Genomic DNA, 21227 nt, shown 5'->3' with positions numbered 1-21227 from the left:
ACCCTGACGGCGAGGAGAGCCACAAACGGAACGAAGACGGGTTAATATCCCACGACCGTGTATACATATTTTTTTTATTAATTTATATCAACAATTTTTTTTAAAACACTGCATACCTCCGGGGCCCTGGACAAGTGTCCCAGCTGCCCCCTCTCACGGGCCCTGGGGAGGGGATAAAAATAAATAACATAAATATATATTAAATAAAATACATTTAATGTGATTATCATAATTAATATAAATAATTAGCTGAAAGAATACAGTCGTCAAATAAAGATATATTTTTATATATTTTTGCAATTAAATATTTTATAAGGCTGGCATCCGAGCACATTAGGGTAAACAACTCACTGAATCTAAAATTATATGGTGTATAATACCGATAACTTACTTTCGAGTTTAAACTGAATTACTTATTTGAATAATATGTATGTTTATAATGAATACATTATCTTTAATATGTGAATGCATATATGAATGAATATAATTATTTTATATTCATGACTTATGACCAACAATGCAAGTGTTTTAGAATTGGCAAAACAAATTAACTAAGTGTATTAATTGCAACTAAGGGCATGTTTCTACACCCACCAACCAACGCGCACCCCAATATTAAATTATTTACATATTAACCGCGTTGAGACTCAGTGAGTATGAATACCTATAATACGGTACTCTGGTCATTAATCAATCAATACTATAAAACTTTTCTCCCCGTTCTAGATAAATCATAACGGGCACGTCAAAAGGAAAACTTTAAAACAGCGTTTTCTGTCGGTTTAATTTACAAATTCATTGCCACATTTACAAGTCTAATAAATTTGAAATTTGTATGTCTGGTCACACCTTCATAACTTGAGGAATGAGGATGCATTATGTAAGAGCTAAATTTGCCTATTGCAGGTCTTTTTATATATTATATAAATTATTATTTCGACATTTATTCACATGAAAAGCCAATAATAAACTCTCTGGACCATCGGATGGCTTAGATATTGATTGGATTACAACAGCCTGGCATAAATTAGTTAATCGGGTTTTTGGTTTATAATTTTTTTGGTTTATAATCGCAGCAATGGTACTTAACAATTGAGACCTTCTCGTCAAAACTTCATTCAAACACTCATAACAGCGCTCGGAATAAAGTAATTTTACTGACATTTTCAAATATATTAATTGTAGCACGAACGGTCAGCTTTTTATCTAAATCTTACATAATGCATCTTTGACTATAAAAGCAAAAGTTAAATACAAGCACAGATGCCTAGACATTATTGTACATTATTCTATATTCTATTAGACCAAAATAACCGAAATTGAATAAATGGACAGGAATAAGTTAAGAGATCTTTAAGATTAGAGACAAAATATTTACAATAAACTGTTAGCACATAATGATGTCATTAATTAATCAAATTGTATCTTTATTTACAGTTCGTTAAAATATATATCCTGGTAACAGGTATGTAGTCAACCTATTCAGGCAAACATTTTGATTAGTTCACACATAGTAAGGAATTTTCTCGATATTTGATGAAACAAGTTTTGCAAGATCAAGATGTTGGAATATAAATAGGTAACAAAATAAGTTTTAAAAATTGCTATTTCTATTCTCAACACAAAAAAATATGTTGTAGCCCTGTTTTGCGTAAGATGATTCTCACATGTCGAACAATTAAAAAAAAGAAATTTGTTCTCCGAAAGTCATTCCAATGTTATAATAAAAATGACTTAATATTTGGGTTTACACAATTCATTTATGATTTGATTTCGTTCTACACACTAACAAAATGTAAGCAAATTCAGAGTGAACACCCACTCTCTCATCACCGGCAGCCCCCTCTCTTGCAACAAATCACAAACCTTTTAAAACAATGTTGATCCAAAAATAACAGAACAGATAAAAAAAAACATTAACTGGTCCCAAATATCACAATCGTCAAGTGCACCAATAAAAACGAAACAACATCTCCAAGATGTCGCCATTGACGTTTAGTAGCCTATTATACAACTACGCGTCAGCGAAAAATGCGAATAACGTCATTCAAGGGAGCTACAAATAGTTTGCACTTGGCTACTTCTAGCAATGCTTATTAAAAGGCAGTTAATTTGTTAATATGAATGCTATACACGACATTAGACTCTATATCATAGCACCGGTATCGTCCTGGTAGGAGACGTCACCATCCCTGGAGTAGACAGATTTTCAACAGTACTTATATTATGTAATGTCATCGGCGGAAACGGCAATTGTCCATTGAAAAATCCTGGAAATTGAAAGGCGGGTCCGAATCGCGGGCTGAGCGTTGTTACAGGACTGAGTGAGCTCCAGAAATGAAGTAGTGGCGTCCTTGGGCCCATCATTGGGCTGGGCATTAACATTGGCGTTGGAAGTCCCGTAAAAGCGAAAGGCGAGCCCTTGGCCGTTGGGCTGGGAATTGGAAGAAATGTGGATGGTGTAACAAGAGTGGTATTTCCAACTGGATTCAGAGTTATCGGACTTGGCTTCGGTTTGGTAGCTGATGGCGACGATGACGTTACTGTTGTTGTATGGCTGCAACTTAAAGATGAACCAGATGAATTTGAATCTTCAGATTCCCGTTTAACGAGATTTTTAGCGCTTTGTATGTTTTTTGAACGGTCTGTGGATGATTTGACGTTGGGTGATGGTACACGCCAAGCCGATGAGCGGGCTTGTTCGGCAGAAGATTTTATATTCCGGGCATTAAAAGAGGCAAAGTGAGGCATGACTCGCTGTCCATATTCATGAGCAATCGACTCCATTTTTACTTTGAACGGAATCTTATTTTCTGTTTTCACTATTTCTGGAAAGGACACGAATCTATACACAAACTTTTGTCCCATAACTTTTTTAATGATATTTTTATCGTAATAATAGCGCAACGCACGACTTAATTTGTCATAGTTCATATTCAATTTATTTTTTCTAAGTCCCCAAAGTTTGGCCACCTCTTCGGCATTGGTTAATTTGAACTCGCCTTCGTTGTTTGTCCAAGAGATAATATGTTGATGTTGTTCACTGAGTAGAAGTTCCAGTAGAAATTGCCACAGAGTAATATTTGAATCCATGTCTGAAATTACAAAAAAATAAACAACATCAAAATAAATGTTATAGCTATAATGTGTATATAAGAATGGTGAAATGAAATGAAGTTTTACCAGAACAATTCGCTCATTTTGATATAATTCTAAACAAGTTAAAACATTTCTGATTATGTCATTATCGGATTTTCATATCAATTTGGACACATATCCTACGAAATAACCTGACAGTATGATAAAAATTCTATTGAATCTTCATCCATATAGTCGATTTTCTATTTGTAAGGTCGCCTTATTCCCATTCCTACTATTTTCATTTTGAAGAATGGCCTTCGCATATATTACCTCAAATATATAGTAATCAAAACCTAGCATATTAAAATTTATTGTTTTTTTTTCTATTAACCATCCTGGGATTATAATTAAGCACCTTCCGTTTTGTAACTATAAAGCCTATACTATCATTAACCTACATCTTGATTAATTACATTGATTTAAAAAAAAGGAAAAGTCTGATCGATATGGGTACCCCAGTTAAAACTTTGGGGGGTTAGCACGTGCGCGCTGTATCATAAGGCCTGTCATTGAGTCAACTGGCGTGGTTTCCAATCCCCGGTTGTACGTGACAAGGAGTTGGGTCGCCTGTCCAACCTCGTGGGTTTTCTCCGGGTCCTCCGGTTTCCCCCCACTGCTAAAGACCCCTACGCGCAAGCGAATTATTGAAATAAAATTAAACCATGTTAGTCCCGAAATGACCTAGTCTGTGTCGAATGGACGTTAAACCCCATTTCTTTCTCTTTCTTTCTTTCAGTTAAACTTAACGCATACCGCTACATGATTCCATTTAACTGAGATGTAAAAACTCTGATGGCCGTGATATGATGTAGGTGTTTGGTTACTGAATTCAGTAGTTCAAATCGATTTGTCAGTATACACAGTAAATATTCATCTGACATTAAAGTTTTTATCTCTAAAAGAAGGATATTCTCTTAAAGGGACAAGCTTTAATTAACTCTGCGACGAACCGAATAGGGTTTAACATCTTGTCAATACAATACTTAGGTCATTTTAATTAGAAAACATTTTCTAGTTCCCCGTTTATAGTAACCCAGTACCCACCCCATCCTCACCCACCCAGCTGTTCAAATGACAACAATTTTCTTTTTACCAATAACAGACAACAAACATTACACGATGTAATTGAGTGGAAAAATCAGATAAAGATACGGGTAAAGACAAATTATTCAAATGAATTCGTCAACCAAAACGACACCTTGAGACGTTGATAAATCGCAATGCCATAAACATAACCGCGAACTTGCTCAACAAACAAAATATCGTAGTTTGTACCAGGTGCGCTTCATAAAAGTATTTTAAAAGTTGTCTAACCCCAAAATATACTTAAAGGCCATTCTGTTATTTAAATACTGAATTGTTTTAGGTAAATATACTGAAAGAGATCACGATCTACGAATTGAGCACATGTCAATCTAGTTTGTATATATATATATATCTTTGGTTGTCTGAGCAATATATCATTACTCAAATTTATTCTCTGATTATCACGTTTGTTTAAGTGTCAATGAAGGGCGATTTGGGTTGCAAATATTGGAATAGATGTTAATTCATTTCAGTATGAAGACAACTCTGTTATATCAGATTAATTAGGTTTATCTCAGAAAGAAGAGGCTTGGGCATGGCGACTAAGCTATTTTTTGATGAGTATTTTCTATGTTGAGCGTAGATTGTCCCTCGTCCTTACACTCTGATAGATCGTTCAAAAACTCGGATACATTGCTTATACACTTTAATACATCGTCTCTACACTTTGATACATCGCCCATACACTCTGATACTTCGTTCATGGTCCATACACTTGGCTGTGTGGGTTATGGATATCGGTTGTGTAGGTTATGAATAAATCAGTTGTGTGGGTTATTGCGACGAAGATGGTTAGTAACGAATATGGCATTTCGAATAGTAGATCTATCTAGTAAACGAGTGTGCAAACTGCAATCTGTGCAAGGGGGTAATAATACATAATACTATCTTTCAAGCTGTGGCAATATTTGCATTAGAAATTAAGAACACTAATTTTTCTTGTCATCTAACGTTGCCTATATGGGATCCCTCAATGAACATTATCTTTACAGACAATAGAATACAAATTTAATTCATTTATGAGAAGAAATCCCATTCCCTATGAACAGACGACGTCGACCTCAATCGGGAAGTAACGTCTGAATTAGTGTCTGCGCTCTTAAAAACGGAAGTAGGCGAACGTGGTTCCGGGTAATGTTTTCGTGACTATGTGTAAATTCTGCCTGTCGTTTTATTGACATTTTGTTAAACAAATGAACTGAAAACCACTTCCTCGTATTAAAAATTAAAGTTACAAGCATGGTGTAATATATATTTGATTGGCGAAGTCCCTTGTTACAAATGGCGCTAAAACGCATTATGGTACACGATTCGAGTACCAAAGGTAAAATGTTTATTTTGTCTTAAATATTGGATATCAGAAGCCCATCTATTCCCGGTAATATCACAACATCAATATTGATTTAAATTGACAAATAATTCTTGTTTTCAATGTCGAAGACGTTGGATGATAGTGAGTTAGAGACTTAGCTACTTTAAATGTGTCTTCGTATTTTATGTTTTCACGAAATACATGCCGTATATATTTGATACCCATGAATCTCCATAAAAAATAAGCTTCTTGACATTTAATTCAAATATAAATCACAAAAGTAAACTTACTTTTAGAGGCTCTTGGGAGATTTAGACAAAGTCTTTTAGAGAGAGGTTCCCCTTGTTCAGACCGTGTAGGGGATGTGTCAGTCCGGGGTGTTTCTGGAATAAAAAAAAAGGCATCAAAACATTTCGCTAGATTGACATATTACACTGGGAATCGTGACTAATTACGCAACATCAGTTGACACCCATTCCAATAATATTATTACGCCTAGAAGGGGTTACCAATCTATATAAATAAAATCAAAGTTTGTATGCATGTATGTTGGCCCATCACGCTTCGTCGCCGCGCTCCACCACCACATGTGGTATCAAATTAACCAGCATGACCCCGTGAATGTTTTGGGCCCCGTGTGAATTTGGGCCCGGGAGCTCCGGGCGAAATTGGGCTCCGGACGAATTTTTCCCCTGGCGAATTTGAGCTCCTGACGAATTGAGCCCCGGCCGAACCCGGGTATCATGCTAATAACGAAATAACGGCAACCCGTGTTTACCGTTGGGTAAATTTACGACTTCCAGTATAGACGCATCTTATTGTATGGTGCGTATGGTTTAGGTTCGGTTATGCATAATATTTTTTTTCTTTTGTCGAGTTATCTCAACTGTCCCTAGATTTAAAGCTTCCGTGTGCGTGATGGACCTATGTTTTGCTAAGGTTAGGGTTAGGGTCTTGCAAACTGACTCTATAATAAAAGCTCCGTGTTGGCCTTTATGTCCCCATGATGGGGGTCATAAATGTACCGAACAGTAAAAAGGGGTTTCCATTTACCTCCTGATAGGCCGATTTATTTTTTTATTATCATCCCATTCTAGGGGGTAAGAATATTGGATCGGTTGCAGTTGAGGACGCCAAATTTAAAGATCTGGAGGCGTTAATGAATTATTCCGCTCCGACTGGCCTAATGAAGACGGAGGGCGTTAATGACGCCACACGCATTTTTTGAACGACATTGCTGTGTTGGACCAGAAACATCTAGGAATTATTTAAAAGTTGATGCCATGGTGATGTTTCAAAGATATGGGCGTTTAATCTCTGTTAACTTTACATTTAAAAGAAAACAAACCAAATAGTTGACACTGGTCAACCATATTTTAATGTAATATTTTGTGTAAGTTAAGCTCATGACCAGTGCTAATAAGATAGGATTATTATTATTCTATCCGTCCAACAGACGTCTACGGGTGGTGGTGTGAAATCAATAAATTTCAATGTAAACTTTAAATGACAGTAACTTAGATTAGAATGGTTCGACTTGGATACTTATTGGACCACGTGGTCTTTAATTCGTTTTAACCCCCCACTCGAGTCCCAGCCCACCTCATGTGAGAACCCCCGAATACACCACTGTAGGAATACGTGTTTATATTCCCCAAAATAATATCTACATGATTCAAAACAACAATCCAATCTATAATGTAGATTGAAGTTTACAAAGTATATATTTTAAAGTCTCCCTGGTGGTAATGTTATATTTTATTTTAATCAACAGCTGCTTGTAACAGATAATATGACAGTTATTTTTACACCATACTTTCTCAGCCCAACTCTAGAATTACACTTAGAGAGACGTAAACAAGAATTCTATAAAGAGAGTGTTCGGGTATTAATAAAACAGTCTAAGTTGATTAAATTTATAATATTTAGTTGCTGGTGGTGGTGGATTTGTTGGAAACAATGACACAAGGCGTGGGGAGGTTGAATGAGTCTTATAACACACATTTTGATGCAACAATATCGACAAAGGAGAGAGGGGTGTCGCCCACTTTATCCTCAAACCGATTACACTGTTTTACTTACAGAGTTAAATTTTCAACATATGGACTTAATTTAATATGTAAGCAATAATATCTTATTATCTTTATTTATAAAATGTGATGTGAATATTTTTTTTCTGGGGCTTAGTTGTTTCTATCACTAAGATTTTAAGTGCAAAAACAAGAACATGTATCTGAAGTTCGGTTTAATTCTGTATCCTCTCCAAAGCTTTAGAGCAAATTAAACCCCTAGAGTATTACAGGCGGATAGTCAGGTCTCATCGTTATAAGAGGGTGGAGATGGCGAACATACGACATCATTTGTGAAAACAAAAAGAAAACTATAAAATGAAAACAATATAACACAACTTAGTTCTATGGATAACAATCACTATATTGTATGCACAAGCCGTTTCGATAAGTGTGTGTGGGGGGGGGGGAAGAATTGCTGGCGAATTTCAATCGGTACGCGCCAATCAGGCAAAAAATAAGCTCGTCTGCCCCCTAGCATAAGATTTCATTGTTACTTATCAAGCATACACATTTATAGCCAAAAAAATGAATGTGAATTACAAATATATTATATTTATACTCGCTAACATCGACACCAAGATATTATCTATTTTTGATTTAATCTTTTAAATTACTACACACTATTCAGTGCTTCTTTGTGTATAATTTAAATAACGACATTTTTATGGTGATGGTGTGTACATATGGTCCCCATTGTCATTTTATATGTGGTAATTTGGAGTGGAAGACTAAAAAAATCATTATCCTACACCCGAGTAAACTATATGAAGGTCTGTACAAGTTTCCATGTGAGATTGTCCGTAAATATGGGAGTGGGACAGTCACTTTAATTTCGCACAGGGGAGAAAAAAAGTAAGACACACGTTTCAGATTTTATTATCATTATATCTATAGTTAATTCTTCGAGTGAAATATATGTTTTATAATCTCAAATCGCTGCATCTTAAGTAAAATACCCCACACGCCCCGAAGCAATCTAAAACACACGCACACATTTATAACTTCTGATAACAAAATACATGTATATCAAAATGAAAGTGTCTTCAAGTTCGACTTCTGAAACAAAAATAATGTACAGTTTGAAATAGCTCTAAGGTGTCGAGATACGATTTTATTAATAGCTTATACATGTCTACACGCCGACGTACGTTGGAAGTGTCGTGTTAATCTAGGCTACAGTTGTTATCATAACGTGTTAACATTCCAGATAAGATTTGAGTCGTGATCAGCCAGTTTTAGGTCACACATGTTCAGAATTCTTTACTATTACCAAAAAAACATCAAAGGCACGCTTATGCATTGGCTAAGTTTACACAGATATTCTAAACTTTGTTTGGGATTTTACACAACGTAAAAATTACAACGTTCACTTCCGAAAAAATGTCAGTCAAATATTGTTCCTTTGTCAATAATCATCAAGTTATATTTTATCATTATGCCCAGTTTCCAGTTAAAAATACATTATGTGATAGCTAAATTTTCCTATTGCGTGGTCTGTTTTCTGGCTTCAAATGTTATATATTATTTAGACATTTATTCACATGACAAGTCCATGATCAACCTTCTAATGTCTTGTTTTTAAATCCATTATATCAGTACTGCAAATAATCATGTCGTACTCGAAATAAAAATATTGTTTAAACTAACCCTCTAGATTATCGGATGGTTGGGATATTGAATGGATTAGATTACCCATGCATTATAATCGGTTAATGTTAAAATGTACGTCAATCAATAAAAGAACTGACGCTCGACACTTCGTTTATTATCATGGCAGCGTTACTTGATAATCGTCTATTTCTTTCAAAACTTTAAATACTCATAACTTCGCTCAGAATAAAACAATTCGACTGAATTGTTCAATATATTCATTTTTCATTCTGTTTTGGATAGCAAAAACGACCCGGTCTTTATCTAAATCTTAAATAATGCATCTTCGAGACTAAAGTTACCAATGCTAGCTCAATAGTCAATCCATAATTCGGCCAATAATTTTTTACGGTTTTGTGCTATTAAGTTCGCGAGAAAGCTCATATGCCTCAAACCAATGCTTTTATCTAGGTAGTCCTGTGTCACCTGTGATGGCGACAAGTTATACAAAAGACCCCTCGACATTACAAATAAAAAAAAAATGGCCAGATTTTTAGCTTTAGCAAATATTAAAATTAAATTGTATTTCACTTTAGTTATTTAAAGTTGGCAAATGAGAACTCGTTTTGGCATTATCTAGAGAATATGCTGAAAAAAATATATGCACGTAGTTTCAACTGATCAAGGGGGCCTTTAGTGTGGTTTTTACAATAGAAGTTATGTGCACATTTGTTGGAAAAAAATCTATACATCTACTATAAAAGCTCGACTTGTTATCACACACAGAATAACAGCCCCATTCCACAACAAAAGTACACAATACTAAGTGCTGGTTATCAAAATGGGATACAACAGGGTTCCATGCTGGGGCCCTGAACATTAATGCATTGCGCACATGAACAACTTTCAATTCGTTATTCTGCATTATGAATGTTGGTACAGTGCGGTGATACTGCTAATAACTATAAATGTTCGATCCCGGACATCCTGGTCACACTAAACAAATCCAGTCATAATAATCCATTTTTTGTCAATAAAATAAAACATTGTATAAAATCAACTATACACACCTTTCATGTCGTGTCAATGTTGAAATTGAGAAAGCGGACTCCGTCTTGGAAATCTGCAACAAGAAAATGAAAAAGATACTTTTTACATCCGTCATTGTGGCTTTAAGGATATGACAGAAGGAAAACCAGCTTTTAACATCCTTATGTTATCTGAACTTCCTCTAGGGATCATTAACGTCCTGATATTGTATTAAATATTATAATTTCTCTGCAAAGTTTCACTCTTAATTCAGATCTTTTATCTCGAATTTAAAGGTTTTCCTTGAAATCCAACCCATTTCCCGCAATAGATATAAAGAGAAAAGAAAACCTTATTATTATTAAGTAATAATGCTCAATGGATACCTTTTTTTTTCAATTTACCATCAGATTATTTTCCTGGAAACTGTATTTTAATCTGACAACATTCTTTGTGTACAATAAGATAAGTGTGTGAATTTTCCGGCAAAATAAATATCGACAATCGTGGTCGAAGATCGTCTTGGAAGTAACGTGTCCTTATGTCGAGGTATACGCGTGAACGTACTTTAAGATTTATTTCAAGAATAAAAAAATTTAGAGTACAAAAGTACATTAAAGATAGGTTGCCAGGCAACTAAACATACCCCCACAGCAGCTAAGTCGTCCGTGGAGTCAACAAGAGTTGTCGCATATTTTTCTATTGTCGGTAATGAATCATTTATAATACACTAAAATCTGATTAAGAGTAATAACTCATTAAGTAAAAGTGGATATAGTAACCATTGGCTCATGAAATTTAGATTTTTTGTCTTATGTGGTCTTTAAGTAATTATCAGAAAATCATTTGTTTGGCTTTTAGTTCTGCCCCATGCTAACGTTTAGTATACGAAAATTTAGCTGTTCAGGATATCAAAAATCTTTGAAAATCAATATACATGTTCGTCTCAAGAACTTAAACTCTGTGTATCAATCTTAAGTCAATCGGATATTAACTTTGGTCTCTAGAGCATCAACAAGATATTTCAAAGTGATCCAGGGCCATAACTCTGACAGTAATTATCGGAAATCGTTGAAAATATATAGGTATCGTTTTCTCATGACCTTCATATTAACTTTAGTCTCTAGAGCGTCCAAAAGCAATTGTGGACGCGACGGCAATATAAAAGTGTTAGATCTGTAAACTTTCTAAAAAAAACCAACAAGAAATGGTATCAGATGTTATAGAAAGACTAAGCATGACCTGCAGCACGATCCATGAACTTTCTGTTTGCATGTTCTCACGGTAATCAGTTTGAGTTTATGGTGATAACGAAGGCGAGGAATGTCGTGCACCACGCCCCCTGGTTGATAACTTATCTCATAAAAACTCTTTTTAGCACGTGGCAAGAGATTTTAGTTTCAAACATTATAACCGGAGATTCGACTACAATATACAATTTGAAAATTCAAATATAGGAGTGGTTGTAAAAATAACTATGATAACGATATCCATATTATACATTTCTTACACAGCGGTCATAATTCATAATGATAAAATGAAAAAAATGGTGTGGTATGAGTTTATAGATGCGATAGAGAACTTTAAATCCTATGACATAATTGCAAAAACAGACATATTATCTATTGTAACAATCAAGGAATGTTAACACCACCAGATACAGTGTATAACGGTATAGATGATTTTGTATTGCCAAAAAAAAAGGCTCATATATACATATATATATCAACTTATATCAACTTTTAATACATGAAAATTGAAAGACGGCACAATTTCATGATTTTGTTTTGGTGATTTTATCACCGTGCGCGATGTATCATGAGGTCTGTCATTGAGTCAACTGGTGTGGTTTCGATCCATCAGTTGTACGTAATGGGTTTTCTCCGGGTCCTCCGGTTTCCTCTCACTGCTAAAGACCCCTACGCGTAAGCTAATTATTGAAATAAAATTGAACCATGTGTTAGTCCCGAAATGACCTAGATTGTGTCGAGTGGCCGTTAAACCCATTTCCCTCTCTCTCTCTCTCTCTCTCTCTCTCTCTCATGTCAGTGTATTAGAATTTAGAAATTGTGCCCAATGATGTCATTGTTTCCGTCTTCAAAGTTAAAACACCGGTTCTAAATCTATTTTACATCTATAGTTATTATAGCAGTTTCTTTAACATATCGTCCAGACTGACCTTAAATGGAATAGCTAAACAATTATGTACTGTTATTTCCACATTGTTCTATTATTAGTTAAAGCACGTTTAATTATCTATTATGAATTATAGCTTAAATATCGGCTTAGTGATCTAAGGTGATAAACACGCGTTAACAGTGTAATTAGAGTTACCGTTCCTTTTTAGTTCAATTATAATCAATCCTTCGTGACTTAAGGAAAGTTAATAACGGGGATTTCAAATATAAAGCGTTCGTGGTATATTATAAATCAGATTTAAACAAATTGTAAATTCAGACAAATCCTTATCAAAGGAATTATCCGTAAAAACCTTCCATCTTAAAGTAGCTAAGTCTCTAACTCAATATCTTCAAAAATCTTCGACATTGAAAACACGAATCATTTGTCAATTCAAATCAACATTGGTCTTGTGGTCTTACAGGAAAAAGGTGGGCTTCTGATATCCAATATTCAAGACAAAATAAACATTTTACCATTGGTACACGAATCGTGTACCATAATGCGTTTCAGCGCCGTTTGGAACAAGGGGCTCAAAGAACGCGGCTAGACATATTCCACAAATCATGTGAAATGGTGATGCTATATTCTTATCTGGAGAGCACGCGCAATAAATATCATCGGTGTAGACTGGAATAACCAGACGCTAAAGATTGCCATTCAATTAAGACTTCTTGCGTATTTCGCCGAACATAACTGATTAGAAATTACAGTAAAAACAGAAACGGTTGAATGTAAATCAGTTTAAATACATTCACATTGCATTATTATATGCGTTGCCACCCATTTGTATCAATTTCTAGGTCCCAAATATTAGCGATTTAGCTCCTATAAATCTTAATACCAACTTTAGGCCTATTCGAGATTGGATTGGGTCTTACAGTAGTGCTTTATACGACAAAGAAAAAACATTAAATGTGATTTAACAACCTACTATTCTGCACCGACCGGGAAGTGTGCTACGGGGGGAAATTTTTCCCGAACAGCGGTGCTACGGTCTACTCTTATTTCGAATTCCAACTGTCAATGGTTCTTTTACGCGCACACCGATGTGTACGGGACCTCGGCTTTTCGTCCCGTCCGAATGACGGACTAGCCACTCCTTTCCAGCCCTTCCGTCCTGCGTCACTAACAACAAGGAGAAACCACCCTTGAAAATTAATGAAAATCCAGGGGAACTTTATTCGCCAAGACCGACATCCTCACTCGGATATTCTGGTTAGTGAGCCAGTCGGTCTTACTCACTGATCCCCCACGTCTTCCCCATTTACTAGAGAAGGGAAATTATATAACTTAGTCGAGGTATGCGTAAGCGCCAACAAAATCCAGAAGCTAGATGTTATCGCTAAAAAAAAAATTGAATAGCGAAATATGGTAATATTCATATTATTTTCAAAATATTTTTATGTTATTTTTCGATCAAATAAGGTTGACCGTAGGATATCTGTTATTCTATAAGTACAAACTGCACCACACATGACAACATTTAAAGTGGAAATTGCAAATTTTTAAGTTATATTTTTAAAATTTATTAAAATAAAGCCTGAAAATAGATGGTATCCATAAACAGTCCTACCTTGTTAAAGAATAATCCTATTAATCCTATAATTCACTATTGCCAGCTGAGAAATTGGCAAAAATATCATTTTCCTCTACATTTTCAAACGTTTGAAAAAAGCTACTCCATGGTGGAGAATAGAAAACAAAGGAGGTAATTGGGAGGTAATTGTGTTATTATTTTCTGTGTAAATGAGTTTTAAGTGTGAGAATGACACCTATGATCTATAATAGTGAATTGACAACCTATTGAGCAAAAGACATAGGAATAATTACGTTTTGACTTTCTTAGAAAATTTGCAATTTCCGCTTTAAGTAGTAACAACAAAACGTTTACCGCGTAATAGCCCGTTCAGACGCTTAAGTTGAACTGGTTTAAAAACCCCGGGGATCGTTAAACCAGTTTAACTTAAGCGTCTGAACGCAAATGTGGGGCAAATAAACCAGTTTAAAAACCCCTGCTCGCGACCTGTCTTCGAGAAGGCTTTTTATTTTAAACTGGTTCATCTTAGCCGTCTGAACGGGTTGGCTTAAAAACCCCAGCTCCAGCTTGCTTCGAGCATGCGCAGTACGCAGTTAGTTACATTTCTGTGAAAATGTTGGGGTCAGACAGTGCCAATGTTATCGAAAGCGTGCGAGAACCGAATAAAGAATGTGAAGCTACCCATGCGCAGTTAACTCTAACCTCCGACCGAAGAGGTCAGAATAGTTGAACTGGTTTGGCTTATATAGTACGTGTGAACGCAACACGATGCTGTCTTAAAAACCCCAGCGATTATGAACTGGTTTCAAATTTAAATGCACAAATTCAACGACATCTAACCTTTTATTAATGTGCCTATAATTAGTTAGACTTCATTACAAGATCAGGTGTGAAACTATGGTTGATAGGTAACAGTCAATTGAAAAACACAATTTGTTTAAATGGTTACGTAGAATGATATATCCTGTTGGTTGTAGACGAAAATATTTTGAAAGCTACCGGGGTGATTAGACTTAAGTGTGGCCTTGTATAGTGAACGTTCCAAATGAAAGATAGAAGTGATACCAGGTGTTTTACAAATTAGCATACCCTGTTACATGCACGTTATACGACGTACGTTATTGCGTTGTTTGAACGTGGATTTGGGGGGGGGGGGGGAGCTATAAAAGAAGGTAACTTATGGGCTGTCGCACCGTGGACTTCCAAAAGAGGTGGGTTATAATTATATCCAGCTCATAGTCTACATCGTGTACGACGATCTATAATATTTGCGGGTAAATAGAGCGGTGTTTCCAAAATGGACACATATACATCCTACAATGAGAACGCCCTCGAAAACTGCAGTGTCCATTACTTTGGTAATACAAATGATTCACTTTTCGATCGCAAAATGCCCATAAACAACCAGCCAACCTGGTCAAGCAATAATCAAAATTTGCAGCAGATTCAAAGCTCCGGAATAGCAGTCCTCTTTGTATTTTTCACCATATTTTTTTTTTTTTTTTTTTTTAACTCTTATTATTTTAGCTTAGTTTAGTCTACTAAACTTGGCAGCATTTCTCGCGGGATCAAGTTATCTATTAGGTAGGACAAAAATTTCAACACATCATACGAGATTGTTTTATATTCTCCATCTTAGCTCTTCATCGAATTACCACTTTTAAAAAATCTTTTATTCCCCCTCAGAGTTGAAGTTTGGAATGTATTTCAGTGTGATGGGTGGTCTCTTACAGAGTCGACTCGGTGCAATATGTAAGAAAACTATGAACACGTAGACTGAATTATAGACGCTAAATCTGTAATCTTACACCAAGAAATGAGAGTAAAAAAAACGTTCGTACATACACACATAACTGTTATAATGGCTGACAACACCAGGATTTATTTAAAATGAGCACCAAAATGTCAGACAAGTTGATAAAAACATCCAAGCGCCTGCTGAACTATTTTCGGGATAATTTGCTCATCAAATAAGTTTAGACTTGTGGAAACAAATACAGGGGCGTTCAACAAAATGCTTATTTTTACAGAATACATGTGGATTGATAGAAACTGAATTTGCCCAAAGAAATAAAATTATAACGTTGTTCAACTACAAAGGGATGGTGCGGATAGATTGGTCTCGACAACTTTGAAATTGGTGTAGGGTTGGGATAATGAAAGGGTATCGATTGGAATGGGAATTCCACGTTGTTCTTCCTAATAAATGCAGATCTTTATAGTTTTAGAACAGCATCAAGGATTAGAAACCCATGGTGCAGGGCAGATACAATCCATTTAATCCTTCAAAATATGTCCTGAATATGAATACCCCCATATATTATGTCATAGCATCGTATATTTGATGTTTATCATTGCCCATGGCACGGTTTAACCCGGTTCTCGGACGGGCAACGATAAAGTTCCATTCCATTTGACATCAAGCGGAGCCCACCTTCGGATACATAATGTAGACCAGAAAAGTCTGCGAATCCACTTGACGAATACAAGACTGAGAATAAGCGCACACAAATTAATTATTGGAAGAGAAATATATTATATCAAATTGGATGTTAAAGATCGTTAATGTAAATATGCCAGGAGGTAGACGATGCAATGCATAACATCCTGCAAAAACTATGCAGAAAGAAGAAAAGAACCGTATTTGAACAATTCCCAGCAAATTAACATACTGGTGCTAAATTAAATTGTAGAACTTTGTATACTTATAATTATGTATGTATGTTGTTGGTGTTTCATGTGCAGTTTAAGATTCATGCTATATGCATGACACAACCTTGTGAGGTTTTTTTATGAAATAACGTTTCTTCTTCTATATTCTTAAAGCCCATCATTGACCGCGGGTTTCGAGTAAACAATATGGAACTTAATGCAACATTTATGAGAGGAAAACATGCCGCCATATTTGAAGCCACCAATTCCCTCGGGCTACCGAAAATCTTATCTTTTGTTATAAAGCACGATAGCAACCTTATTAGTAGAAAATTAACTTGTAAAACTCACTTGACCAGAACGTAGTTATGGTCGACATGGTAGGGTGCCATTGTTCCTTAATCTGTTCAATTGTTCTGATGTAGTGTTATAGGTTTATTAAAGCACAATAAGGTGTAATAAACAAACATCTTACTACAGCCGCCAAACTACTTTAACGCCCTTCTTTTATCTCGAACTAATAATAAAGGTATTTTCTACACCATATAGATCACGAGAACAAGTGACACATTTGAAACAATTTAAGCATGAAGCCAAACAAACTCTTAAAAAACCCCAATATATTTGCACTATTTTCTTAACCAATTTACATCATTGTATTAATGCAGAGAACAGGGATGGGCTGAGAAAGGGCTGAGAATGGTAAGCAAGGGGTCCCTCAAGAAGTTCATGTCGTCACTTAGGTTTAGGGCCCTTTTTTCGTTTGGGGTCTTTTTAACTTTTTAGTCATGAATTTGTGCCATATTTGATGGAGCGGTCAGATAGCCACAAGCAAAATTTGTGTATAAGCTAGAAACACGAGGGTGTACTCTATAAAGCAATATTTACAGCAAGTTTTTCAAAATAGTTATCGTCCCTTATATTATATACATGTAGTATCAGGCCCGTGAGCCCCTGGCATATAGGCCTTAGTACATCAAAAATAAATAGTACATTTAAAATTAAAAGGTATATGTCATTGCATGGAATAAACTTTTTTTTTGTTTCGAACAAGCACAGATCTCAAGGTGCCATTTTCTTCATTTTATATGATAATGTAATGCTATCAAACGAATATTTGATTAAAATATCGTGATATTCCCCCGGGGGCTTAATATATTTTTATACAATATCTGTTAGACAAGAGACACAATTTAAGCACATATAATCCAAGTGATAGAACTTCAGAAAATGACACAAAAAAAACCCTATCGAATACGTAAGCAATTTGTCATAACTTTTATATAAATATGTAAAACGCTGTACTTGGCTGTATGATATTAATTCTATTACTGACAGACATATCTACATATGTATATTATATCAGAAGGTTTCATTAAAAATGTCGAGGCGACAACGTTAGGTATCTAACATGGGCGGATACAGTGAATTTTGAGGTGAGGAATAGTGTGTGTTGGTGGTGGGGGGGGGGCAATATATGCTGTTCAAGGGACCAATATATATATACAGAGAGAGAGAGAGGGAGAGTCAAAGTGTTCCTTTGGGATTAATAGCATAGTATATTTGGAAAACAAACATAATGTCTTATTTATCGCACCATGATGATACCATAGATCCTATTTATATATTATATTACTCTTTAATCTATGTACAGCATACTGTTATTAGTGTTATTTATCTTTTATTTGCATGACCGCTAGATGCGAGTCTAGTTATTACAACCTAAGATATCGAATTTTAAAAAACCTGATACAAGCCGACGTGTATGTACACGCATCGTTAAAGATTACAGTGGGAGTATTTCCCAATATTTCTTATTTTAAATATAATACTACTATCTTATATGACTAGAAATATGATGATTAATTGTTGAATCGCATGACTTGATATCTATAATTATAGACACATGTACATGTAGGTCTATATATATATATATTTGAATAAGTACATTACAAAACAATATAAAAAGGAGTGGTAGATAGGCCTATTATTATATGACACTCCTTTCGAACTGTGAAAAACTATATTCAAATTTGAAAATGTTTTTTGGTTTTCCGTACACGTTTCATTTGTCTACTTAAACAGGTTTTAAGCACGAATCGTTCGACTGTATTTTATCTCAACCTTTACGAATGAAAGACTATCTAATCGCCAGTATTATTAAACTATGTCGTAATGGTCTAAATCAATGTCATAACGTCGAATATATAAATGAGATTCAAGTCCTTACCGTGTCTAAGCTATATATCCTAAAATTCGAGCGAGGCGTATGAGCAATATGAACTTTAAAATAACAACAAAACCATGATAAATCGTCTGTTCCAACAAGTGGAGAGATCGTCTGACGGATTTAGAACGATTAAACGTGACTCATGTCCGGAAATACTTTTGATAATAAGCCCGAATTCTTGTGTAAACTGTATAGCTAGCCGCGAACACTAGGTCGACATGTTTATCCGATCTATGCTAAGCGATAGTAAAACTCTAGCCGTCTGACTCCCGAGTTAAACTAGAACAATTACTTTACATTGCCAATAGAAATAACACAACTCACCTCTTCGTCAGCTAGGTCGATTTTTTTTAACTACCGACCCGGATATCCGTAAAAATAAACGCCGTGTATTAAAATAGACAGCGTATTTACCAGTAGGTAAACCTTGTGTATCGACTATAGTATTATACTGATAATTATTATTTTAATATAATCTACGTGTTATCTGTATCAGTACATATTTAATCCTATTGACATCTTGTAACCTATATTTCACTGTATAAATCCAGGTCAATCTCCAAACATATATAATTATGAGTTTATGTACATATCATATCCACACACTCATTGATTAGAGTTCATTGAAACCTCATCTGTATTGTTACTATTAACGTTGACCTATCTAGTCCGTCTCTTCCACTCCTAGCATACCTCGCGTGTCATTCAGTGATTCATCACAAACTGTGTCCTATAACAGTCTATAGCCTCTTGTCTATAACACCCGGAAGTCTCCTGTTTACTCTGGGAACTCCCCCTGACGTCATCAGTGACGTTGGTGAGTTAAAAATATCCTAATATGGAAGATGAGAAGCTGTCAAAAGCGTCATTTTAAAATATTAGAAGTCGTGCATTGTTCGTTAACTTACGTAATAGAACTGTAGTATATTCTTTCATTCTGTCATGCAATCGTAATCAAGACAAAGATGTCTAATAATTAATTTTAAAAACCCGTAACAAAACAAATCTATTACTAATGGTGGTAATTTATCTCACAATATAGCCTATCATTCATCAAAGATTTGCTGAGCAAAGTGTGTCAAACACACAACAACTGATCCGAAATAGCACAGGCTGCTAACATTAATTTAAATAAATTTATGTTTGTATGGTGGGTATTGAAACAAAGGAGTATTAGATTTTACTTATCGACTTTGATCGGACCCTTGACGGCCTACTTTTATGCACCAGAATGGTCTAGGCAAGAGAGAGAGAGAGAGAGAGAGAGAGATCATAAAACAAAGATAAGAGAGAGATTAACGTCCACTCGACACAACTAAGTCATTTCGAAACTAACATACATTTCTATTTCAATAATTCGCTTTCGCGTAGAAGTCTTTAGCAGTGCGAAAAAACAGGAGGACCTGGAGAAAATCCACTAGGTTAGGAAGGTGACTCTACCCCTTGTGGAAACAACACCACTTGACTCAATGACAGATCTTACGATCTAATGCGCACGCTGTATATTTTCAAAACATTCACGCCGACCAATCCCCAGGTTACGATGGCGCGGCCGAGTTAAGAGACCAGGGCATTGGACCGAGAAGAACTTTGGTGATATTTCGCGCCCTATTCACACTACATATTCAGCCAGTCAAAAGCTATATTTTTGGAATAGTATGATGCACTGGTGGATGTTAATCGACCGGATCACAAGTTGTTCGTTTTCATTAAGCCAGCGACGTGAAATTTATGTGGGTGGGTGGCATTAGCGATGTTCTGTTCCCTCTTGAGCCACGCCCAACAAAAATACTGTATTTGTATATATACAGGGGTATTCACACGTCCCCTATTGTCACCATTCTCCCATAAAAAGATCGGAGATCTGCCCAAACATTTTGGTATAAGGTGATGAATCCGCTAGGACTGAACTAGAAAAGAAACCTCATCTCTCAACCCTCCGTGTTTCGAGATAAAAGATGGTGCTATATGAATAGTTTTACCTGGCTAACCCGCCGACGTGAAACAATTCGGCCTTCATTCAGCGCAATTGACAACATTTTCATCAAAACAACGATTGATTATTGTTGTTTATAACATTTCTGCAACATCCAACTACAATTAAGCACATAATCCTACCTGAAATAAATCATCGAGGTTTTCCGTATGAAAAGAGGCGTGTACATTGGACTTCGATGGTGTTTTCAAGTCGAATAAAAAACGACGCTTCATTAATTTAAACGCGAATATTTGGAATTAGGCGATAGTTGTGTGATTTGTGTCAATACATTGGCCTCTGTAAGTTGAATTATTTTTAAGATGTTACATGTATTGATAAAAAAAAATTGAGTTTGCCAGGTGAAACTAAAGGCATCCAATCATAGCTAAAACAAACACATCAGTACATCTCAACGTTTT

At 35.5% G+C, this 21227-nt stretch overlaps 1 protein-coding gene across 6 annotated transcripts; it reads right to left on the bottom strand.

The window, feature by feature from the left end:
• Window positions 1-197: 197 nt before the first annotated feature.
• LOC126828336 (ETS domain-containing protein Elk-3) lies at window positions 198-19584 on the bottom strand. Of its 6 annotated transcripts, none has more exons than XM_050558030.2 (4): window positions 19155-19584; window positions 10272-10324; window positions 5830-5922; window positions 198-3095 (listed from the first exon to the last, which is right to left on the bottom strand). In XM_050558030.2, exons 2-4 carry the CDS (start codon window positions 10276-10278, stop codon window positions 2152-2154), a joined length of 1044 nt encoding a protein of 347 aa, XP_050413987.1. In that variant the 5' UTR covers window positions 10279-10324; window positions 19155-19584; the 3' UTR covers window positions 198-2151. The 6 variants fall into 6 exon arrangements, with proteins under 6 accessions (XP_050413987.1, XP_050413988.1, XP_050413992.1 ...); XM_050558031.2 differs by lacking the exon at window positions 19155-19584 and adding an exon at window positions 18831-19079; XM_050558035.2 differs by lacking the exon at window positions 19155-19584 and adding an exon at window positions 16952-16971.
• Between the last annotated feature and the right edge of the window lie 1643 nt (window positions 19585-21227).

Source organism: Patella vulgata, chromosome 7 (assembly GCF_932274485.2).
Source record: "Patella vulgata chromosome 7, xgPatVulg1.2, whole genome shotgun sequence".
NCBI lineage: Eukaryota > Metazoa > Mollusca > Gastropoda > Patellidae > Patella > Patella vulgata.
Note: the sequence above shows the minus strand (reverse complement) of the source record. Positions and strands in the feature narration are given on the sequence as shown.

Excerpts from the sequence above, each read along its gene's own strand:
- LOC126828336 (XM_050558030.2), bottom strand. Across the intron at positions 3,096-5,829 it reads TCTCCCAAGAGCCTCTAAAA|ACATGGATTCAAATATTACT; the intron begins GTAAGTTTACTT and ends TTGTAATTTCAG.